Below are 23,117 nucleotides of genomic sequence, written 5' to 3' on the forward strand. Positions count from 1 at the left end.
GCAGCTATCAACTTTATGTATCTCACCTCATTCTATAACTGACTTGAGGCAACTTATAAGAATAAAAATGGAATCATGTAAATATGTTACAGATCAGGATCAAAGAAATTACAGACAAAATTCAAAAGATCAAAGTCAATGAGAAAATTTTTAAAACACAGATATGCCTAAGTTATTTAAGTTGAGCCACAAATCCAGCTCTAGATTTCCTGGTGGGTGAAGCAAAAAGAAAAAGAAATTTCAAGATTCACCTTATTCCTAAAGCTTTCTTTAGCACATCAACTAGGGACAAATTTCCATGTCTTTACGCCTTGAAATAAAACAACTTCCACTGGACCATGAAGGCAAGGGAACAAGAACGACCAAATTCAATACTTGGCCATGTTCATTTCTCTTTGGAAGCGAAAGAATAACGTTTCCAGAGCAAGATAATCTAAAACAATCTGCAACAGTGTCCCAGCTACCAAAACTATTACAAGGGGAAATAGAGACAAGAATGCAGGTTGAAAACTTTTCAAAAGGCAGATGAGAAGATTAACAAAGGATCCAAGTTAATGTAATAAAGTAAAGTAGAAAACAAAATACATAATGTATTATGAAGACCATAAACTACAGATATATTTTTCACCTACCAATAGATGACAAATAAAAGGTGAGGGTAGGAAAGAGAAAAAAGAATCCAACCGCAAGATCTCCTACTACTCCAGAAGGCCATTCAAAGGCTATTAGCTTAGTAATAGAAAATATCCGAAATACTGAATAAACATAAAACTGGAAGAAAAATAATGCTTATAACTTAGTTTACCTTGAAAGAAAAGAGAGTTTAATGCTCATTATGTAAACTATCTAACTAACAAAGAACCAAAGGGAAACAAAATTACGGAAGTTTCCTGGGGTCCCCACCCACCAACCAACCCCCATGCATGTCGTCTCCTCCTTTCACAGGCAAGGCAACCTCCCACGTAGTCCCTGCATCCTGAGTCTGGAACATGAGCTGACACAGGAGGTGTCCTGAGGCAGAGCTTTCAGCTACAGCCATAGGGCCACAGCAGCCCCAGGCTCAGGAGCCCAGAGGCTCCCTGCACGCAGCTCTGCAAGCCTAGCACACTGGGCATTATCTGACCATTGGTGTTTAAGAAACTGAAGAGCAGATAAGGATCAGAGGTTCTGCCAGATGACTTGAAATTACAGATCTAAGAGGCCAAGACAGAATCAGTCATCGAGCAGCTGATGTATGTACACCATGTAGTCTTTCAAAACATCTTATGAAACCAGAAATTCATCCTACACTGCTCTACCTCTGGAGGTTATAGCTCCCAATAACCAGGGTTTCACAGGGACAGATTTGTTATTGTTTCAATTTCAACCCTACAGAACATTAAACTATAAATCTTGAAAAATGGTACAAACAGCGAATGTGTGCATAGAGATACTGGAGCTTATGGGCAAAACCAGCTCATAAGAATGAGCATAGGGTCGTCCCTGGTGGCGCAGTGGTTGAGAGTCCGCCTGCCAATGCAGGGGACACAGGTTCGTGCCCCAGTCCGGGAAGATCCCACATGGCGCAGAGCGGCTGGGCCTGTGAGCCATGGGCGCTGGGCCTGCGTGTCCGGAGCCTGTGCTCTGCAACGGGAGAGGCCACAACAGTGAGAGGCCCGCGTACCGCAAAAAAAAAAAAAAAAAAGAAAAAGAATGAGCATAAATGAACCAACCTCTCCATAAAAATATAATCATTTTATGAAGCCAAACATATTTATTCTTATTATTTCACTATTTGTATACATTTGCTACAAAATGGATTTTAACTTCAAATTCCTTTTCAGAAATTTTATCATGTATGATCACACCACTGGACATTTGCAAGGCCATATTCTGTTGGCTCTTTAATAGATTTTTACCTCTACTGTTTAAGTTCTAGTCCCAATAACCTCATCAATTAGACTGGATAAACATATCTTTTTAATAGAAACAGATATAGGAAAAGGAGGTCAAAAGGAAAACCAGTCACCAATCACTGAGCACCTCCTAGGTGCAGGTGCTGTGCTCCAAGCTTTCACAAATTTTATCTCATTAAACATGTACACAGTCCGTGAGGTGGGCAATAGACCCTCTTTTTTACAAAGAAAGAAACTGAAATAAGACAGGCTTAGAGCTTGTCCTGAATCATAGATCAAGGCAGGGCCTGGTCGTGAAGTCAAACCCAGACTATGTGAGTCCAATGAACATACTCATTAAGGAACTGCCTCTCGCAGAGATCAGGCAATGGCTTGTGTAATCTGTTCTTAGGCTCTGAGACTGTTTTCAGATTTTAGTCTGCACACAAAGTACTTTCTGAGATGCAGCATTTCAAACTGGCCAGCTCTATTAATACTACACAGCTAATTTATATACTCTTTGTTCTTTAAGAGAAAGCATGTGGTTTCATGGAAATTATCCATGGCTACAAATTTGGAGGAAAAATGCAAATTGATTAAGAGCTGGGATTCCAAACCACAAACAGAAAAAATTGTTCAAATGTTTTAAGTAAGTGAATCATCTTTCATGACATAAAAGGTTATGTCTAACATTGCAATCTAGTTGCCAAACCGTTATCTCCATTTTTACACACACACAGAAGACTTGGGAAATGTTTATCAATAATGTCTAACTTTGAAGACAATTAAAATGAACTTTGGGGAAAAAGAATTACACAATAATTAAAACTCAATAAGGAGTAAAAATATCTCAAGGAAATAGAATTAATTTCTTGTCCAGGTAGAGATGACAAAATAAAGGCATCTTTGCCCCCATTTCCCTCTCAGAGCTAATTTAAAACAAAAAAATAAATAAATAAAACATATTATCAACCAAAACCTGCATCTCCAATGAAAGAAGGAAACTGGCACAAGCCCAAACAATAAACTAGGAAACACAGTTGCCAAACACTGTGAGGTCTGAATCTAGAAGAGAGGCCCAGGCCTCCTCACAACCAGAGCAGGCTGCTGGCTTCCTTAATGTGTCACCTCCTTAAAAGGCAGGGCTGACAAGCCTTGTATTAGGAAGACAAGAAGCAGTAGTGTGTTCAGACCCAGGAGACACAGGAAATGTCTCAGTGGAGACCCACTTTGACAGCAAAGAATCACAAAGGAGGGGGAGTTGAAGGAGAAGGCAGGCAATCCAATAGCAAGTATCAATCCCAAATCAGAGAGCCCAAAGAATCTTATCATGAGCTGTAACAGACCTCTCAAATCACTAAGGAGTGCTGGACCACATTCTCATCTTCATCCCCCACCAGCAAAGGACAATAAGAGATTTGCTGAGAGGCCAGACCAGAACAACCTCACAATTCTGCAGCTAGCAAATGAGCCCACTCAAAGGTAAGTACTTATCATAAAAATACCAACACAGTCCACTGCATTAAAGCCAAGTAAGAAAGAAGGAAAGAAGGGAACATGAGCAAAAAAGCAGTTTAAAAAGGAAATTGCAAAAGTATTACCCAAAGAAACAGAAGTAGAATTCAGCCAAAGAAATCCAGTTTCAAAGAAATCACAAGCTTAAGCTAAAACAACTTAAAGAAGAGACAAAGTCAAAGCACAATTGAGGAGAAACAAGGTCTCAAATGTACAGGTCAGAAACCAATCTGTGGACATCCCCCAAATCTCACAGCCTGAACATGCAAGAAGTTACAGAGAGGCTTTTCCCAAATATGCGAATAGTCCCCCAAATTTACACAATGCTACAAATGCTACAAAGCCAAAGGAGGTTCTCCACAGTACCAATAATAAAAAGCAAATCTAAATCACCCATGCTAGAGAAACATTAAATACTGCTCTACTCTCTCTGAAGGAAGATAATAGGAAATCGTTGTCAAGTGAAGAGGTGGTCAGTGGGGACAGAGCCAAAAATTGCAGGAAAAAAGATTTACAGAAATGTGTCAGCTAATTAATAAAAATACTATGTTATTTTCTGGATTTTTAAAAAATGTTTGTGGTATTATCAGCTTTTAAAATTTGTAATGTATTGTAATATCTCCACCCATTCTAAATATTCACTTCTCTAGCTAGTAAAGAAACAAAAAAGCATTCAAAGAAGTGATTATGAGACCCAGATAAATATACAAAGGAATCAAAATAGAATAAATCTGACTAAAAACAATCATGAACATTGTGGACAGGCTTGAAGAAATATCACAAAACAAACTGGAAAACAGATGATTCCAGAGAGGGTGCTAAATACTAAAAAGAGACAAAGGGGATCTAATATACACTTAATTGGTGCTCTTAGAAAAGAGGAAAAAAATAAATGGAACAGAAAAGTGTGCCAAGAAATAATGGATGAAAACCTGCCTGATATAATGAGATTGAGCCTGAAGATTAAAAGTTCTTCCACATTTAATAAAAAATGAGACAGAACAATCAGCATCAAGACATATCCTGGTACAAAAACAAGCATGTTACAAGCATTCAAGCAGAAAAAGCAGGCCAGGAAGGTAGGGAGTGGAAAAACTCCACTGGACCTCAGACTATTTCTATACAGTGATCCTCCAGGCCAAAAGACAGTGGAGCAGTGTCTGCACAGCTCCTAGAGAGGATGAATTAAGAATTTTATATCAACAAAGACCACAATCAAACATTCTCAGGCATGTAAAATTCAGCCAATCAAGAAATAAAGTGAAATGAGCAATTCAAAGTTGGCAAAACCTTGGAAAATTATTAGTGATTATTAAACTAAAGTTAAATACCTGTGGGAGTTATGATTACCGAAAAGAATATTTATAAATCTTGAAATAAAAATTATAGCACTGCATTTATCACAAATGGAGGGAGGAACGGTAGAATCAGTGTGCTAATTTACTCTTGTGATAGGCAACTACCTATAACGTAGTTCCAAAAATAAGTAACACCCTAAAGCTTTTTGTAATCCTTTTTCTTAGTTTTCAAGCTTTAATAAATTCTCTTGTAGTGAAAAATTATTTATCCAAAGTTCAGTAATTACTCCTATTTCACTGCAGTTTCCTCTTTTGTTAAATTCAACAAAAGCAAATATATGGCTATGAACCCATTTTTATAAAATCATTTCTATCCATCCAGCCAACCATTCATTTTTATGTGAACATAAAAGAGAAACTTGAAATGATGTTCACAAATGTTCAAACTGTTTTTGCTGGGTGGTGAGATTTGGGTTTTGGTTGTTTTTTTTAAATCACTTTTTTTGTTTTGACTTCTGTACTTTATTACTACATAAAAATTCATAATGTACAGGTATCAATCTTACAAAAATAATCATAGTTCTTTTTCAAATGAAGAATTAAATTCTTGAGGAGCTGCAAATCATATTCATTTGCAGCTTTTAGGAAACAAGGAAAAAGTCACTGAAATAGAAGACACAGAGTCTTTACAACAAAAGAGAAACTCACTGTAACAGCAGCCACTCTTCGGGGCTGGGTCACTCCCACCACTCTTCCTTCGGCTGTCCAGCCAGCTTCTGCGAGGTACTACAAATAAAATCACATTTCAGTATACACCTGACACCGCTTCTCCAGAAACAATCTCCCCCAAGATGACCCTGGATTATGTTAAAATCACTGAGAAAAGAATTAACAGATGGTTCTTCTCCCAGCAGAGATTTAAAAAACTATTTTGCAAATGAGGCATCTGAGGTTTTGAAATGTTAGGTCATGTGCTTAATTAACTTCACAACAGAAGTGATAATCAGAAGAACTAAGGCATAAATTCAACATTCTGACTCCCCAGTCTTACAAAATTTCCCCGTACTACAGCTGTCTCAAGGAATAAAAAAACCATCCATGGGTCACTCAGAACAGTGCTAAATCTGTAGAACAAAGAATTTTAAAGTACACACAGAGACAATTCAATAAATATCAACCATACAAAATATTTTAGTCAGAGTAAATAAAAATAATTAGATTTTTTAAACAAGACCAATAAAACAACATTTGTTATTGCAAAAAAAAAAAATCAGACTTTATATACATGTATATATCCCATTAGATTTTATTAGTATACATTAAATTTGATTATATTATCTGATTTATTTCTGTATTTATTTTCCACATATACTAATTTCTTATGTATTTATTTGATTATATGCTTTTTAAAATCCAAAATGGATAACAGGGGTTATCAGAGTTACCTGTTTTCATAATGTCTAAATTGTTTTACAATCAATATATATTACTTCTATAACAGAAAAAGATTTAAAATGCTGTTACATACATGTATCTGCTCATTTGTTCAAAAGAAATAAAGGAAGGACAAACTAGAAACTAAAGAGAATGGTTGACTACGGAGGATTGGTAGGAAAGGGGTGGAAAAAGGGAGGAATGAAAACATGGCAGCAGGGATGAAGAGGGAGGGGCAATGCTTTGAGTAGAGCTTTTTGTGTAGCTCTGACTCTCAGAACCACAATCATGTTGCACGTACTCTTCAAGTACCCAAATAAATACACAAAACCAACCAGGATGTGGAGGGAAACCAAAAGAAATGCAAACACTATCAAATGACCCTTTCTGTATTACAAATGAATAACTGATCACAGTGAAGGGGGTGGAGAAGAAAAGAACCAACCTAAGTAACTGAAAACAGTATCTTGACTGAAGGCCAGAGATGGAAAGAACTGTACCTAAGTGCTGTAATCTACTTAGTAAATGTTAGGGGTATGGGTTAGGAATTCTGAAGCTATTTTATGGGTCCTTTAGATGAGCCCTATGATGTGGGATTGGAATCAACGAAGTATCAGCATAAATTCATGATTTTTAATATATATACAGATTGATACAGATATATAAGTGGGATTATGTAGGGATTTAGTATTCATATATATTTCCTAAATCTGCCCACTGAGACTTATAGCAATGACACCTCAGTAACAATGAGCACCCTAGCACCCAAATCTTGATTTTTAAACACCATTCTCCAATAAAAGGAACCAGGGCTCCTTGGAGAAGCGGTTGATCCCAAGGCTAGTGCAGGAAAAACATAAGACAAGCCTGACACAGTCTGTGTTATTAGAAAGTAAGGAAGTGTTCAAAAAAAATGAATGGAGGCTTTTAGAAAGAACACAGGACCCAAACTGAAGGAGCTCCTAATGACCAAAGCTGGACCATTCTGACCAACAAAATAACGGTAGTATTGGATTTTAACCCATAGAATAAAATAAATATCCATGAATCCATACCGATACACATAAATAATTGAATAAATAAATAAGTGAGGGAGAAAGAACAGTTCTTCCTTACAGAAGATCCCATTTAATAAATGTAAAAGGAAATAGGAATAGAGAAAATCCTTCATTAGAGAAACACCTGAGTAACTGCTGCAGACAAGATCTACAGAGGGATGCTAAAATTAGTAGGTGATAGTTTGAAAAGCAGATTATTTGCAGTCTAAAAATATCTCCTCCAAGATATTTATCAACTACAAAGGGAAAGACAGTAACTTTACAGATGAAACCTGGCACCTTAACAAAGTGATCAAATTATCCTCACCAGTGGTAAGACCACCATGTCAACCCTCTTGATACAATGCACTAAGAAGGACACATTCTTGCCAAAAATGCATCAGCTCATTCTAGTCATGAGAAAACGTCACACGAACCCAAACTGAGGGACATTCTATAAAATAAATGCCTGGTACTTTTAAAAAATGTCAAGGTCATAAAAGATGAAGAAAGAATGGGGAACTTTCATAGACTGGAGGAGACCAGGGAGAAGGATCCTGGAGCTTCTGAGAAGGAACTTTGGTGGGGAAACTGATGAGCTTTGAATAAGATCTGTAGTCTGATTACTGGTATTGTTACTGTCCTGCTTTTGATTACTGTAGTAAGGGAAGTGGGGTAAGGGGTCTAAGGGAATTCTGTATTATTTTTGCAACTTTCCTGTTAGTCGAAAATTAGCTAAAAATAATAATTTAAAAAATGCCTGTAAGGAACAGAGTGTTTTAGATAACGTAGGTTTTTGCTATCAAATCTGTGAAATTTCTCTCTTGCACTGAATACATACACAAAATACTACCAACCACCCCAATTAACACAAATTCAGAAACAGAACTACAAGAATAATGGCTAAGATTCACCGAGTACCTCACTAAGTGCCAGGAACTGTCTGGTCTGCATAACCCCATTTAATCCTCACAACAAATCCAATGCAGAAGGTAATAGCATCATCAGCAATTTAGAGATAAGGAAACAAAGAGGTCATATGCTTTGTCCCAGGACACAGGTAAAAATCTAAGAGCTAGGATTCAAGCTCAGCAAACCAAAGCCATATAACCAGGACACAGTTCTACCATCCAAAATAAAACACACACACTCTCATAGTCAATCTCTTAGTACTAGTGTTAGCGGAAAGAAAAACAATTTGCACAATAATAAATCTGTCCATGAAGCCAGTCTCTTAATACACCTGGGATTTAGACTTCTGCCTGCTTATGGTTGCTTACAGGTGAAAATTTAAAGATGCTGCAAAAGCAGGTAGTGTTGACATCAAGAGTCAGTGGATGTGGCTCCCCTGGTGGCACAGTGGTTAAGAATCTGCTGCCAATGCAGGGGACACGGGTTCGATCCCTGGTCCGGGAAGATCTTACATGCCACGGAGCAACTAAGCCCGTGCACCACAACTACCAAGCCTGCGCTCTAGAGCCTGTGAGCCACAACTACTGAGCCCGCGTGCTACAACTACTGCAGCCCGCGTGCCAAGAGCCTGTGCTCCGCAACAAGAGAAGCCACCGCAATGAGAAGCCCACGCACCACAACGAAGAGTAGCCCCTGCTCGCCGCAACTAGAGAAAGCCCGCGTGCAGCAGTGAAGACCCAACGTAGCCAAAAATAAATAAATAAAATAAATTTTTTTTAAAAAAATCTGTATTAAAAAAGGAAAGAAAAACCTACAAGGACTCTTATCCCTGACCACTTAAATATCATTCTTCACTTAAGAGCTTCAAGTCGAAGCTCTTAAGACACACTTTGACTTCACCCTATCTTTCCACTCTTGATCTTACCTGTCCACTCTGTTGAGCCCCAAGCACTTCTCCACCCCAGTATCTCTAACCACAATATTCACTGGATGAGGACATCTTCCCAGCCAACTCCCACTGACCATTCAAGTTCTATTTCTTTCTCTTTTTTTTCTTTTTAATATTTTTTCCCCAATTTCAAATGTCATTTCTTTTATGAGGACTTTCCTGATCCTTCTCTCCACTTCTATCCACACCAGATAAAATTTTGTCCTGTAAGAGAGGTTTCTTCCATAGCACTGCATAATTCTGTAACAGTCAATCTTTATTCACAACTATAGCAGCATCCATCTTACACCACCTCTTCAACTGCAATTATTTGAGGACAAAAACTATGCATTACACCTCTTCAAATGAGTTCCCATTGTTCCTTTCAGAGTATGGCTATTCTATTATTATTTTAGAATTATAATAAATTGAACATGACCGTTACTTCTTCTAATCAAAGAAATTAAAAGTTTAATAAAAGTTCAAAAGTTTAATAAAAAACATCTAGTTGGGTTGACTATTTCCTCTTTGAGAGGAGATCTTAAAAATGCAAAAAAATGGTAAAGAGAGTTCTCAAGTTACAAAATCCTTCCAATCAAATCTAAGTATAAAGACACATTTAAATGTACTCACTTGTGGAATCTGCGTGCTTTTCCCACATCCTGTTTCTCCAACAATCACCACTGTTTGATAGTTTTCTATCAAGTACAGTATATGATTCCTAAGCTGAAAAAATATAACCAAACATTGTAAATAGACATACATTTTCTCAAAAGACCTAAACAAAGATATTTAAACATTATGAAATGAGCTGTTTGCCAAAGGGAAGGAAATTTTAAAAAGAACTATCAAAATATATTTCTAATATACATCAAAATACATTGCAGGTACTGTTAGTGTCAGTACAAGGTGATACAACTGCAACTGAGTGTAATAACTTATCAAAATATATAACGCACATACCCTTTGATTCAAGATTTCAACTTATAAGAAGTTAGACTACAGACATGCTAATACATGTGAACAAAGATGTATGTACAAGCATACTCACTGCGTATTGTTTATAAGAGCCAAAAATTCAAACAGCCTAAATGTTCATCAACAGGGGAGTGGTTACACAGCTGTGAAACACTTCAATAACGGAATAATACACAGTTGTTAAAAAGAACAAATGTCTATTTGTACTGATGTGGAATGGTCAATGAGGTCTGCTATGGTAAGAAAGCAAAGTGCAGGACAGTGTGAATGATACACTACTATTTGTGTTTTTAAAGAAAGGGTAGGGACTTGCCTCGTGGTGCAATGGTTAAGAATCTGCCTGCTGGTTCAGGGGCCACGGGTTCAAGCCCTGGTCCGGGAAGATCCCATGCTGCAGGGCAACTGGGCCCGCACGTCACAACTACTGAGCCTGCGCTCTAGAGCCTGCAAGCCACAACTACTGAGCCAGCATGCCACAGCTACTGAAGCCTGCCAGCCTGGAGCCCGTGCTCCGCAACAAGAGAAGCCACCACAATGAGGAGCACGCACACCGCAATGAAGAGTAGCCCCTGCTCGCCGCAACTAGAAAAAGCCCACGCGCAGCAACTAAGACCCAATGCAGCCAAAAATAAATAAATTTTTAAAAAAAAGAAGAAGAAAGGGTAAATACATATATGCTTCTTTATGTATAAGCTACTTTGAGGAAAAACAAAACAAGAAACTGGTAACTATACTGTCTCCAGTGAGCAGAAGAAAGTGGCCAGGGAGCAGGGGTATGAAGGAGACCTTTGAATTTTGTTCAACATGCATGTATTACTTAATTTAATTTTTTTTCATTTATTAACTTGTGAAAACAAAAAGAATATGCTTTCGTCTCTACCTCTAAGGCCAAGTTCACAATAAAGCAAGCATAGGTTACATCTATATTTCTATTGGGCCTTCCTTAATCCATTCAGTAGGAGCAGAAACACTGATTTGGCCACTGAAAAGTCACAGATAATTCCAAGATCCCATGTACTTAGCTTCATAATGTATTTCTGTACCCACATTTGATTACAGACACACCTGATGATCTGGAAAGTCATAAAGGTATTCCATAAATTCCTGGTTTGGAATGAAGTAAAAAACCTGCCGAATTCTCCCACTCTGATCACTGCTCAGCTCATCTGACTCCACACCAACAATGTGTTTGGTGAAGACTGGGAGAGATAGATGCTGCCTTCCTGGCTAAATAAGGTATTGACTGTTTGGGGTTTTGAATTTAGCATTATTTAGGGTCTAAATATGTAGTTCTCAAATCTCAGTGTAAAAATCTTGTAGGATATTTGCTAAAAATGAAGATTCCTAGCCCTACCCTCAGGGTTTTTGATTCAGTAGGGCTAGGGTGAAGCCCAGGAATCTGCATTTCTACAAACACCTAAAGGAGATTCTGCTGCAGGTACTCTGGGACTCGTCTAGATGCTTTCCTGTCGATTGCTTGGACTCTGTGCTTTCTCTTGTTTTGGGCAGAGAAAGGGGAAAGGTTTGGGTTCTTCACAGATATTTTGTAAATGATATTTTGTAAATCCATCTGCTGGATGGATGGTTGAATGGATGGATGGATGGGTGGGTGTTCAAGGAAAACTTGACAGAAAATTTGAATACAGAGAGAGACACACATGGTATTCCAGGAAAGGGAAATGACATAAGTAAAGGAAAGAAGATGGAAATAGGCAAACTATATAAACTCTATTCGAGGTGTGCTAGAAAAAGCCCACGAAAGGCTCCAGGTTTCACTTGGAAATGAATTACAATAGGTGCAGTTAGGGCCGCACTGTGAAAGCCTTGAACGTAGAGCTAGCATCTGGACTTTAGCCAGGAGGCAGTACATGCTATAAGTGTTCCGAGAAAACTGGGCAGCAATATACAAGATTGATATAAGCATGAAGAAACTGAAGGCATTAACTCATACTTCATGTGCTAAATACAAAGCATTGCAAGTGGAGAGTCCAACGTGTGACATTCAAGAGAGAGATGACAAAACTATTTCCAGTTTAGAGACTGGGAGAATGACGGTACCACCGACAGGCACAGGCAGGGAAATCAAGGAGAGCTGGTGCAGAGGACCAGACTGAGCTTCAGCGAGGTTGAGTTTAAGGAAGTAAGAGGACAACCTTGCACAGCAGTGTTCAGGGCCCAAAGAGAACGCCAGCCTACAGGAGGTAGCCAAGGGGAAGGCTGCCTTGAAATGGCACTGGGGTAAAGGGGGGCGAGCCTTTGATTTACTGCTGCTTTAGTTTCAACTTCTATTTTTAAACCTATTTTCACTGGGACTTCCCTGGCGGTCCAGTGGTTAAGACTTCGCCTTCCGATGCAGGGGGTGCAGGTTTGATCCCTGGTCAGGGAGCTAAGATCCCACATGCCTCAAAACATAAAACAGAAGGAATATTGTAACAAATTCAATAAAGACTTTAAAAATGGTCCATATCAAATAAAATCTTTAAAAAAATTTAAAAAAGGAATTTTCACTTTTAGTTTTAATGGGGGCAGCAGTGGTGAATGGGTAACTTTTTATCCTTTTGGTCTCCTAGCTTTATCTTTAACATTTTATGAGATTGTAACTACGCTTAAGCTCTGCTTTGATTTTTATCAATAACTTACACGCATTTTCTTACCATTTTAATTTCAATATGTTATTAATACCTTCTTGCTTTCTTTTTTTTAATGTTATTTCATTTATTATAAGTACAATTGGAGGATGAAGAAGAGTCAAGAAAATTAAATACTCAGTAAACAATAATTATCCTTGTACTTCCAACGTTTACTACATGTCAGATATCTTACTAAATGCTCTATGTGGCTTACCTCATCTGGTCCTCATAACAATCCTATGAGGAAGGTACCATTAGTCCCATATGACAGGTAAGTAAACAGAAGCTCAGGCAGTGAAGCAAGGCCACACAGCACACAAATGATGAAGCCTGGATTTGAACTCTAAAGTCTAGCTCGAGTCCAGACACTTCATCACAGCTCAAACTGTGCCCCTCAATGGTGAACCTATAATCTTATCTCCTGAGGGTCAAACTGGTTTACATTCACACATAATGGATGAGGTTAATCACCTGCAGAAGAAACCCAGCAACTATCAGTACAGGAGTAACTAAAACATTTGGGGCCACAGAAAAATCTGATCGAGGTGACTTGGCGAAATTCAGAAGGCGGCTGTTTCATATCCATTTGGAGAAAGAACGTATTAATAGAAGAGGCATTATTAGCACAGTCTAGACAAAAAAACTCCCTAAGTGCAAGGACTTGGGCAGCTTTCACCCAACAGTGTCCGGAAGAAAGAGAGACACAGGTGCTGGTGGCCCCACTTACTCGGGTCATTCCAGAGACATCACACAAGACAGGGAGAGTTCATCACCCTTCATCAGAGGCTACAGGAAATAAATATCCTTCAACTATATCTAAACCGTCTTTGGCTCTGAGCCCACTTCCTGATTACAATTTGGCTTCCCACGTGGACTTGGCAACGGGGAGAAAAGTATCTGTACTGGAGAACCACGGCTCACTGTAAACGAATATATTCTTAATTCTAGTTTACACTTTGGTCTCTTATGAGTATATGTCCATTTCATGAGATTAATAAAATCACGTGTCTGGATGTGCACATGGTATGTAATAACCATACCAAAATCCCATCACTATCTCAGTGGGAGTTAATCTCTTCAACAGAAACAACCTCCTATTTCTAATTAATCTTGGGTAAAGAAATATGCCTTTAAAAAGAAAGCTAAAATTGGCCACATGTTGGTAATTTGTTGAAGATGGATGCATGAGTTCGCTGTGCTGTTTTCTCTACTTTTCTGTATGTTTGAACTTGTCCGTAACTGAAAGCAAAGAGGGGAAAAAAGAATGTCATTTCATTTCTTCCAGTTTTTCCAATATGTAAGATCTAACCAAAAAAAACTGTAAGGACTTTCCAGACTTATAAAGTTAACTAACACACATATTTTGAACAGACGATCCCTTCAGATAAGGGTATCTCTGAGCTCGCTGTGTTCTACAGGATCATTAAGAGTAAGAAGACATTATTCACTTCAGTGCCAAGTATAAAGCTACTGCAGGGGACTTCCCTGCTGGTGCAGTGGTTGCGAATCTGCCTGCCAATGCAGGGGACATGGGTTCGATCCCTGGTCCAGGAAGATCCCACATGCCATGGGGCAACTAAGCCCGTGCGCCACAATTACTGAAGCCTGTGCGCCTAGAGCCCATGCTCCACAACAAGAGAAGCCACCACAAAGAGAAGCCCACGCGCCGCAATGAAGAGTAGCCCCCGCTTGCCACAACTAGAGAAAGCCTGCGCACAGCAACGAAGACCCAACCCAGCCAAAAAAATTAATTAATTTAAAAAAAAAAAAAGCTAATGCAGGCTGCTTCAGGCCGACAACTGAACATACTTATTTAATGTACCTTGAACACCGGCAGCTTCTGCCTCTGCTGCTCTATAGAAAGGGCAGCATAAGGATTGTAAACAACAGTCGTTGCAGAGTTTTCAGCTAGACTTTGTCTCTCTTCAGAGATGCTGACACCTGGTCCCTCTGTACCTGCAACAGAAATGTTTTTTTCAGATTCTCTGATATAAGGAACAGAAAAATTGCGTGAAAGTTACAAATTCAAAGATGAAGATATACAACAGAAGCACTGCATTTTAATCTCAAACTACCAAAAGGTATTAAACTGTAATTTCAGGAAAGCATCTAGAAAGGCACCTACGAGACTACAGAAGAGCCTCACTGCGGTGTCAAGAACAAAGGAGATGGCAGACCTATTGGGCTCCAAATTGGCCACACGCAACTGTACATTATAGAGGACAATGTATTGAGTTCTGGCCACCATGCTGCTATTATTACCAAACTCTTAATAAAAGTGGCAGAAACCTAGTGGGAATTAGCTGAGGCAAACGATGAATCCTATCACCATAGGATTGGCAGCAAGGTTCAGGGCCAACGGGCACCGACCGGGGACTCAAATGCTGCCTGGCCTTTTTCCTTCTCTCTGCCCCTCTCGACAAGCTCCTTTCAGTCCCTGGGGCTGGCTTCTCTACAGGAGCTGGAATTAGGCTGCTTCCAGGGCCAGAGCTCAGGCTCACAGTTCCTCCACCACTCACTCACTCACTCACCAGCAAGGATGGACGTGCCAGAGATACAGCAGCGAACACTACAGATGCCGGCCTTACCCTGGTGCAGCTTACTTGCTTCTCTTATTCATCCTCCCAAAGAAACATAACTTAGTGCATAAAGTGGTAATGGAGAAAGACCCAGTGAGGGGAACCAGGAGTCCCAGGTGTGTGTTGTCTGTTTGGGAGATGAGGAAGGCTCTTTTTCTCCCAGCTTAGGGCCGCTGCCCAACCTGATCCAATCAACTACGGCCCTGGAGTAGGGTACAATAAGTGGCAGCGCCTATCTGAATCACAGAATTGCAGTGGTTGGTTGGGAAGTGCTGGGCCAAGAAGCCACTGTGCTGAGCAGATTAAACACCAGATACTCACAGTGGCTTCTTGGTAAAAACAATGAAAAACTGGGCCTCAGAGTGGTGAAGAATAGGGAAGCCAAATCCCCCCATGAAAAGTTGTTCAACGTACAACTTTTAGCCTGAAAAGGATTTTTAGCCTGAAAAGGAAAATGCCTTAGAAGGAACATGGCTTCAATTTTTATCATCAGCCTCTGTAACTCTTCACACCAAATTGTTCGTGCAGCCCAAGACAGAACTCAGAGTAATAAGTAAATGATACAGGGTTCAGAATTCAACTCAAAATAAGGAAGTTATCTCTAAAAGTTAAACTTGTTCAGTACAGGGGTATGCCACCTTTGTGAATCAATAACGACCCCCGCCAGAAGTTCACAGCCCTCCGTTAGGGGTGCTACAGGGATAATTACCCAATACTATCACCTCCCGGGTTTTCTGAACTCAGAATCTGTGATGCTATGTGAAATGAGGGGTCCCAGATCCCTTCGACAATCTAATAAAGGCTGTGAACTCCATCTCCTGAAAAATACACCAGAATGTAATTTATCAGAACACAAAATGCTGGAGGTCCAGAGACACCCTAGAGCTAAATTTAGAATCACTGCTGTAGATCTCTGATTCCTTTTCCTTTCGTTTCTAGGAACATAGCTGTGTTCCAGAGGTCCAAGGTTGCCAAAAATCAGGTAAGTGGGGCACTGCTCTATTGTTTTGCCAAATGTTGACCTTCCTTTCAACAAGATAAAAGATAGAACAGGACCTGGAATAAAGCCTGTGCTCAAAGAGGTGAGTTTCCTTTCCTTTCTACCCTTATTATTACTACCTCTGATTAACTCCTTGTAATCTTCACCCAAGAAAACTAGAGCAAAGAAATAGCTTATCCTCATCAGCTCTGCTTTTGTCCTGAATTCCCTCCTTTTCCAAACATTTTAAACCTTTACAGCATGTCTAGAATCTTTTATTTTTTTTATAATTTTTTTAAAATTTATATTTATTTTTGGCTGCATTGGGTCTTCGTTGCTGCGCGTGGGCTTTCTCTAGTTGCGGTGTGCAGGGGCTACTCTTCATCGCGGTGCGCGGGCTTCAGTAGTTGTGGCTCACAGGCTCTAGAGCGCAGGCTCAGTAGTTGTGGCGCGTGGGCTTAGTTGCTCCGCGGCATGTGGGATCTTTCCAGACCAGGGCTCGAACGCGTGTCCCCTGCATTGGCAGATGGATTCTTAACCACTGTGCCACCAGGGAAACCCCTACACCATGTCTAGAATCTTTTCACATTGCTCCCGCAACGTCTCTTACTTCCTCCCACACCAAGGTTTAATCCACCCAGGTGTCTTCCTGACTACCTCATCCCTCCTGTCTCTAACCTACAGCCAAGTTCACCTCAGTACATTCAGTTATGAGGTCTTTTACGAGAACAGCTACTGTCAGTCAATGAGGAGCATGTCTCCTCCACACAAAAGACTTCATTCAACCAAACCAGGCCTCCTTCCCCACTATATATACATCCCATGGCCCATTCTGGCTGCCTATGGTTTGTTTTTTCCCTTGGGAACATTCTCAGTGCTTAAGCAAGTAACAAGTTTGTAATTCTTGTAAACCATTTCCCCATCTATAAAACAAGGCTGATAAAAGCACCGCCCCCCCAATCCAGCAGTCCCTCTAACCCAATTTTTCAGTTTGAGTGGTGACCCATTAATGGGTTAGGAAACTCATGTAGTGGGTCATGGCTAGCACTTTTTAAAGATGAACTAGAAATAGAATAGAAAGTATCAGAGGGCACCCCAAGAAGCAATATTGTTTTTGTACAACTCTTTTTAGTTACGTGTGTGTGCATGTGCACGCACATACATGTGCATGCGTGCTGAATCACAACACAATACATTATGTGTACCCATGCTGGGTCACAACTGGTCACAACCTGATCTTACTGTAGATCAGGTCAAAAAATCTTCAAAGCTGCTGCTATAAAGCGTTTGCCAGGCACACTGTCAAACATTGATTTTATCATTAAATATTTGTTGAATGAAGGAAGGAAAATGGCCAGGCCCTTCTGATCCACTTGTACTAGCAAATCAAGTCAAACTTTTTTCTACAAAAACCTCAGGCAGCTCATACAAAGATCTTAAGGCAGAGATCACAAACTGGTAGAGCTCACAAACTAGTTACTCAAGGACCCCAAATATGTCACTGTTAAAATGTCTGAAATCATTCATTTAAAACACGTAAAAATTTCCCATTCTAACCTGGATATTTGAGCCCATATGACACCAATTGGGTGGAACCATCTACAGCTTCCTGCTTTAGATAGCATGTGTACGCTTCAGTGTAATCAATACTGTACACGTATCAGTGTACACACGCTCTAGTTTGCCACAGTTCCCACCACTCCCTATTATTTCCACCCAGCACCTTCACTTATTTAGATTGTCCCAGAGGCCCCCTGTAGCTACCTGAGCTTGTGACTCCCAGCCTATAGGACATATTCATCTAGCCTTATACCCAGTCTCACTCACTTCCCTGACCTTCACCGTGTATTTCCCACATCCTATTTTCATATTTTCAACTTCAGTTTCCTAATCTGTATAATGAGAGTAATACCTCCATCACAAGATATTGTGACCGGGACTTCCCTGGTGGCGCAGTGGTTAAGAATCTGCCTGCCAATGCAGGGGACACGGGTTCAATCCCTGGTCCGGGAAGATCCCACATGCCGTGGAGCAACTAAGCCCATGTGCCACTACTACTGAGCATGCACTCTAGGGCCCACGAGACACAGCTACTGAAGCCCACACACCTAGAGCCTGTGCTCCACAAGAGAAGCCACCACAATGAGAACCCATCCACCACAACGAAAAGTAGCCCCCGCTCACTGCAACTAGAGAAAGCCCACACACAGCAACGAAGACCCAACGCAGCCAAAAATAAACAATAAAAAAAAAATTTTTTTCAAGATATTGTTACCTCTTAATAAGATGACGTTAAGTAAAAGTGACTAGCACAAAGGGCCCAGTAAGTGTGCACTAAATCCATTCCCATCTCAGTGAATGACAACAGTTTACCTAGAACAGTGGTTCCCAAACTTTGATGCACACTTGAATTACCTGGGGATCTTTAAAAAATACTGACGCCTGATTCCTAGCCCCTCCGGACTTCTGATTTATTACCATGGGGTATGACTGAACAGCAGGAGTTTTAAAAGCTTCCCAAGTGATTCAACTATACAGCAAAATTTGAGAACCACGTACCAAGATAGTCACTGAACCCAGAAATCTGAGTCATTACCGACTTTACCTTCCTCCACATCTGCCTCTCAAATCTCTCCCATAAGGTCCCTCCCTACTGCTCACATGCCAGAATTGAGGTTTTCAATAGCCCTTCTCGATTTTAGTAGCACCTTCTCTTAAGGGTGTCCCTGACTCTAATTTCCTCCCCCAAGCATTCTGCTCACCAAGGCCAGAGTTATCGTCCAAAAATAAACCTCATTGTGTTACCTCCTGCTTAAAAACAGTGAAACCCAAATTCTTTAACTTGCATGGAGACTTCTCACAATGAGGCCCCTACTTACCTTTCTGGCTTCATCTCCTACTACGCCCTGCCACTAAACACCACACTACTCAATTATTTTGGTGTTTTGGACACTGCTGAGGTACCATCCCACTTTGCCTTTGTCCACGCTACACCCTTTAGAGCTCCATTCTCCTACCTCTCTGCAGAACAAAGCCTCATTTGTGCTTCAACGTTCACCTCAAAAATACCACTGTCTTGATGCAGTATTTCTTATCCACACATTCAAACTTTCCCCCTCTTCTATACTTCCAAGTAATTATAATAGTTAATATGTATCTAGTGCTAAGAGCTTCATGTGTATTCTCATTTAATCCTCAAAACAATCCTTTGGGTAGGTGTCATTCCCAATTTACAGATGGGGTAACCGTGATTTTCCCAAATCACCAAGTTAGTAAATGGTAGTCAATATGGTCTCTACAGTCTGACCCTAGCAGAGCTCATCTTCCTTACCACCGCCTTTTTCTGCCTCACTTTAAAATCTCTTAAAGAGGATATCCGAGCTTCCCTGGTGGCGCAGTGGTTGAGAGTCTGCCTGCTGATGCAGGGGACACGGGGTCGTGCCCCGGTCCGGGAAGATCCCACATGCCGCGGAACGCCTGGGTCCGTGAGCCATGGCCGCTGGGCCTGCGCATCCGGAGCCTGTGCTCCACAATGGGAGAGGCCACAACAGTAAGAGGCCCATGTACCGCAAAAAAAAAAAAGAAAGAGGATATCCAATTTCATATTATAATTGAGAGAGAGAGAGTATAAATCTTGAGAGCAGAGCCCTAGTCATCCGTATTTGTCTCCTAACCACAAGGCGAGGTGTTCAGTAAGTATAACTTCAGTGAATGAACTAAATAATGGAATAGAACTCTTAGAATAATCCCATGTTCTTTAACCAAAAGAGTAGCTGATCTGATTTTCAACAATTTATTTAGGCCTTTATTGTACTTAACACTTTGACATGTTATTAAAGGCTTGAATAAATAAAATAGAGGATATCTCATTATCTAATGGGATCTTAGCTTTGGCTGCAAATAAAACTCAGGATCGATAACTGGCTGATGACTTAAATGCTGAATCATAAAATTATCATTAGGGGACAAGCTACAGATTTTAAAAAAAAGAATTAACACAAACCTTGCTTAGGTTTATGTTCATCATCACTGATAGGCACGTTCAAAATTTCTGGGAACCACTCTAAATACCCTTTAAAAGCTTCCCTTATATTACCTTCTCTGTCTTACTTCATTTTTGCTGCAATATACAATACTGTGCACATCCAGACCTGCGGAGGTGCAAGTGGTGGGAAAAAAACAAGCCGGTAACCCTTTAAGAAACTTTTGTTTTTCACAGGAAACTGACTGTAAGAGGAGGAAGGGTCTGGCACGTAAACATTCAATAAAATCCTGACTAATGAGTAAATTCAAACAAGACAAGCAAATCATTTTGCGGCTGAGAATGGTGTTAGCCTGCAAGAGGGGGAGTGGGTGACAGCCAATACCAAGGGGGGGTGTTCAATTTCTGGCAGACACGTGGGGCGGACAGAAACCCAAAAACAGACTACTTTCCCTTTTAATGATCACATCAAACAATGCGTCGTGCTCGTTATTCCAGCCCACAGATGTCACTATTCTCCCCATCTCACAGGTAAGAAGGCTAAGCTAAAAAGGGTTAAAAGACTTGCCCAAAGGAACTCTGCTACTCTACAGCAGAGCCGAGAATTAGAACCCAGGCAGTCTGATTTCCTAACATGAACTCCTAAACCCCGAGCAGCAGCCCCTGTCCGGCCCCAGCGTAGCCCCAGGGCGGTAACAGGACACGCGTGGGCGCTTTAGCGTTTCCCCATCGCACGGGTTGGGCAAGACAGGCATCAGGAGTGAGGAAAACGAGGCCTGTGGAGGCTGAGAGACTGGAACGAGGTCACACGGTGATCTTCTGCCCCGGCTGGGGGCGGATCCCTGAATCCCTCGGGACCACTGTGGCGCCTAAGCCGCGGAGCCCACCAGCTCGGAGGCAATGGTGGCCAGCTCGCTGAGGTCAGGCCTGCGAGCAGGGCCGCAGGCGCCAGGACGCCGGCCGCGGGGCCAAGACCGAAGTCCAGCTGCTGCATCTGCCCAGCGTTCCGCCAAGGGCCTTACCAGGTCTCCAGAACTTCACCGGTCCCACGGGCGCAGCCATGCTGAGGTGAAAGGTCCCGAGGAAGGCTCCACCCCCTCCTTTGCGCACGAGGCCCCGAAGGGGCCGCGGGGCGTGGCCCGCGAGAAGCCCGGGCGCTGGAGGTTCCGCGGTGTTACCGCCCCGCCCCCGTGACCACCGCCCCCTCCGAGCCACGTAACGTGCGTTTCAGATCTGCCGCGGGGCCCATGTGACTCGACCCGCCATATTGTACAAAAGGGCGCGCTTCTCCGCCTCTGTAGCGTGAGGGACCAGGGTTTTAAGTGGCCTCCCTAAGAGCATGGCCTTCCTTGGGTGGCGGCCGCACATCTCGGAAAGGGTGAGCTTTGGGAAGGGACCGCTGGCACGAGAGTTTGTCGCCGCCTGCGTCACTCTGTGGGCAAGGAGGCAGTGTATCCCAAATGAATGTTAACGTTACAAGCTATCACGGCTGTACTATTTCTTTTTTTTTTTTTTTCAAGAGTTGTCATATGCAATAAGTAACTAATACGCAAGAGTAACAGCACAGCCTTAAGGGGCAGAATTAGAACCAGAGGGTGGCAACATATTTCGGAGCTGTCTCCAGCAGTGAGTGTTCTAGCTCTGCAGGTGCGTGAGCGAGCATAGGCTGCAGACTACCTCTCAGGGCACTGGAGGCAGGATTCAAGCTATGTTTGCAGAGTTAGAATAAATGTTGTCATTTTCAAACTTGAGACACTTTTATACTTACTAAATGTATTTACTTTTGGCTGCGTTGGGTCTTTGCTGCGCGCGGGCTTTCTCTAGTTGTGGCGAGCGGGGGCTACTCTTCGTTGAGGTACGCGGGCTTCTCATTGTGGTGGCTTCTCGTTGCGGAGCACGGGCTCTAGGTGCGCAGGCTTCAGTAGTTGTGGCGCATGGGCTTAGCTGCTCCGCGGCATGTGGGATCTTCCCGGACCAGGGCTCGAACCCATGTTAGGTGCATTGGCAGGCGGATCCTTAAGCACTGTGCCACCATCGAAGCCCTGTACTATTTCTTTTAGTCTCCAGATTTTCAGATTGGAGGATAATAATAGTAACTACCCTGAGGGTTTTCTAGTTCAGTAGATACTGGGCGCCTACTGTGCGCCCAGGTACTGCAGTTCCAGTCTCTTCTTTCATGGAGCTTCTGTCCAAGGCGGCGGGGTGTGGGGGGGACGATGTCGTGGGAGTAAATGAGTAAATGCTCGATGAACAGTAGTGTTTATTATTAACAGTAAATAAAACAGTGGAAACAGTATGCAAGTCTTTAGGGACCTTGAGAGTAACGCTGAAAAGGGGAAGGGGGAATGGATTGAAATAAGAAAACTTAGAAATGGGTAGATTTGTTAGGCTAGGACACTAGCCCAATGTTTCCTCCAGTTTGACTACTCATGATTCAAATGCTTGTGAAAAATACAGATTCTAGACCCCAATCAATCCCGAATCAGAATTTCCAGGGGCATGGCCTGTGAACCTGCATTTCAAGCCACTCCACAGATGATTCCAGCAACCAGTTTGAGAAAGATTCTGCTAATCCAAATGAGAGCTAATAAGTTCAAGTAATAGGAAAGGTTTAATGGATAGGAATCTAATTGGAAGGAAGTGAGAGGCTTCAGAATCTATGCACTTTAGAGCTGTGAAGAAAATTCTGCATTCTTTTGAGAGAAATGGCATAGTCGTGGAAAGATCAAGGTCTTTGGAGACAAGTAGACATGATTTGGAATCCTAACTTTGCCATTTCCTAGCTCCAGGCTGTCATCCAATCTAAGTTGTAAAATGAGGTTTAAAAAGGTTGTATTAAATGAGAGAACATGTACAGCCTTACTGTGTAAGACACAGCAGGCATTCAGTGTTAGCTCCTGATAACTCAAATAGAGCAAATCCACCAGGGGAAAAATTAGACTTTACATACATACACCCATTTCCAAATATC

The 23,117-nt window shown here is 41.4% G+C and overlaps 1 protein-coding gene across 3 annotated transcripts in view; it reads right to left on the reverse strand.

Annotated features, from left to right (window-relative positions):
• DHX35 (DEAH-box helicase 35) overlaps nucleotides 1-21,324 on the reverse strand; it is a 70,330-nt gene extending 49,006 nt beyond the window's left edge. For 2 of the 3 annotated variants that reach the window (XM_033433725.2, XM_004272847.3), the window contains exons 1-4: nucleotides 21,169-21,323; nucleotides 14,429-14,562; nucleotides 9,632-9,724; nucleotides 5,396-5,473 (exon numbers count right to left, since the gene is read on the reverse strand). In XM_033433725.2, coding sequence (XP_033289616.1) covers nucleotides 5,396-5,473; nucleotides 9,632-9,724; nucleotides 14,429-14,562; nucleotides 21,169-21,208 — 345 coding nt within the window. In that variant the 5' untranslated portion in view covers nucleotides 21,209-21,323. Of the gene's footprint in view, nucleotides 1-5,395; nucleotides 5,474-9,631; nucleotides 9,725-14,428; nucleotides 14,563-21,168 lie in introns of all 3 variants that reach the window. The other variant, XM_033433723.2, reaches the window with a different exon arrangement.
• Between the last annotated feature and the right edge of the window lie 1,793 nt (nucleotides 21,325-23,117).

The sequence above is a fragment of the Orcinus orca genome, chromosome 16 (genome assembly GCF_937001465.1).
Source record: "Orcinus orca chromosome 16, mOrcOrc1.1, whole genome shotgun sequence".
Lineage (NCBI taxonomy): Eukaryota > Metazoa > Chordata > Mammalia > Artiodactyla > Delphinidae > Orcinus > Orcinus orca.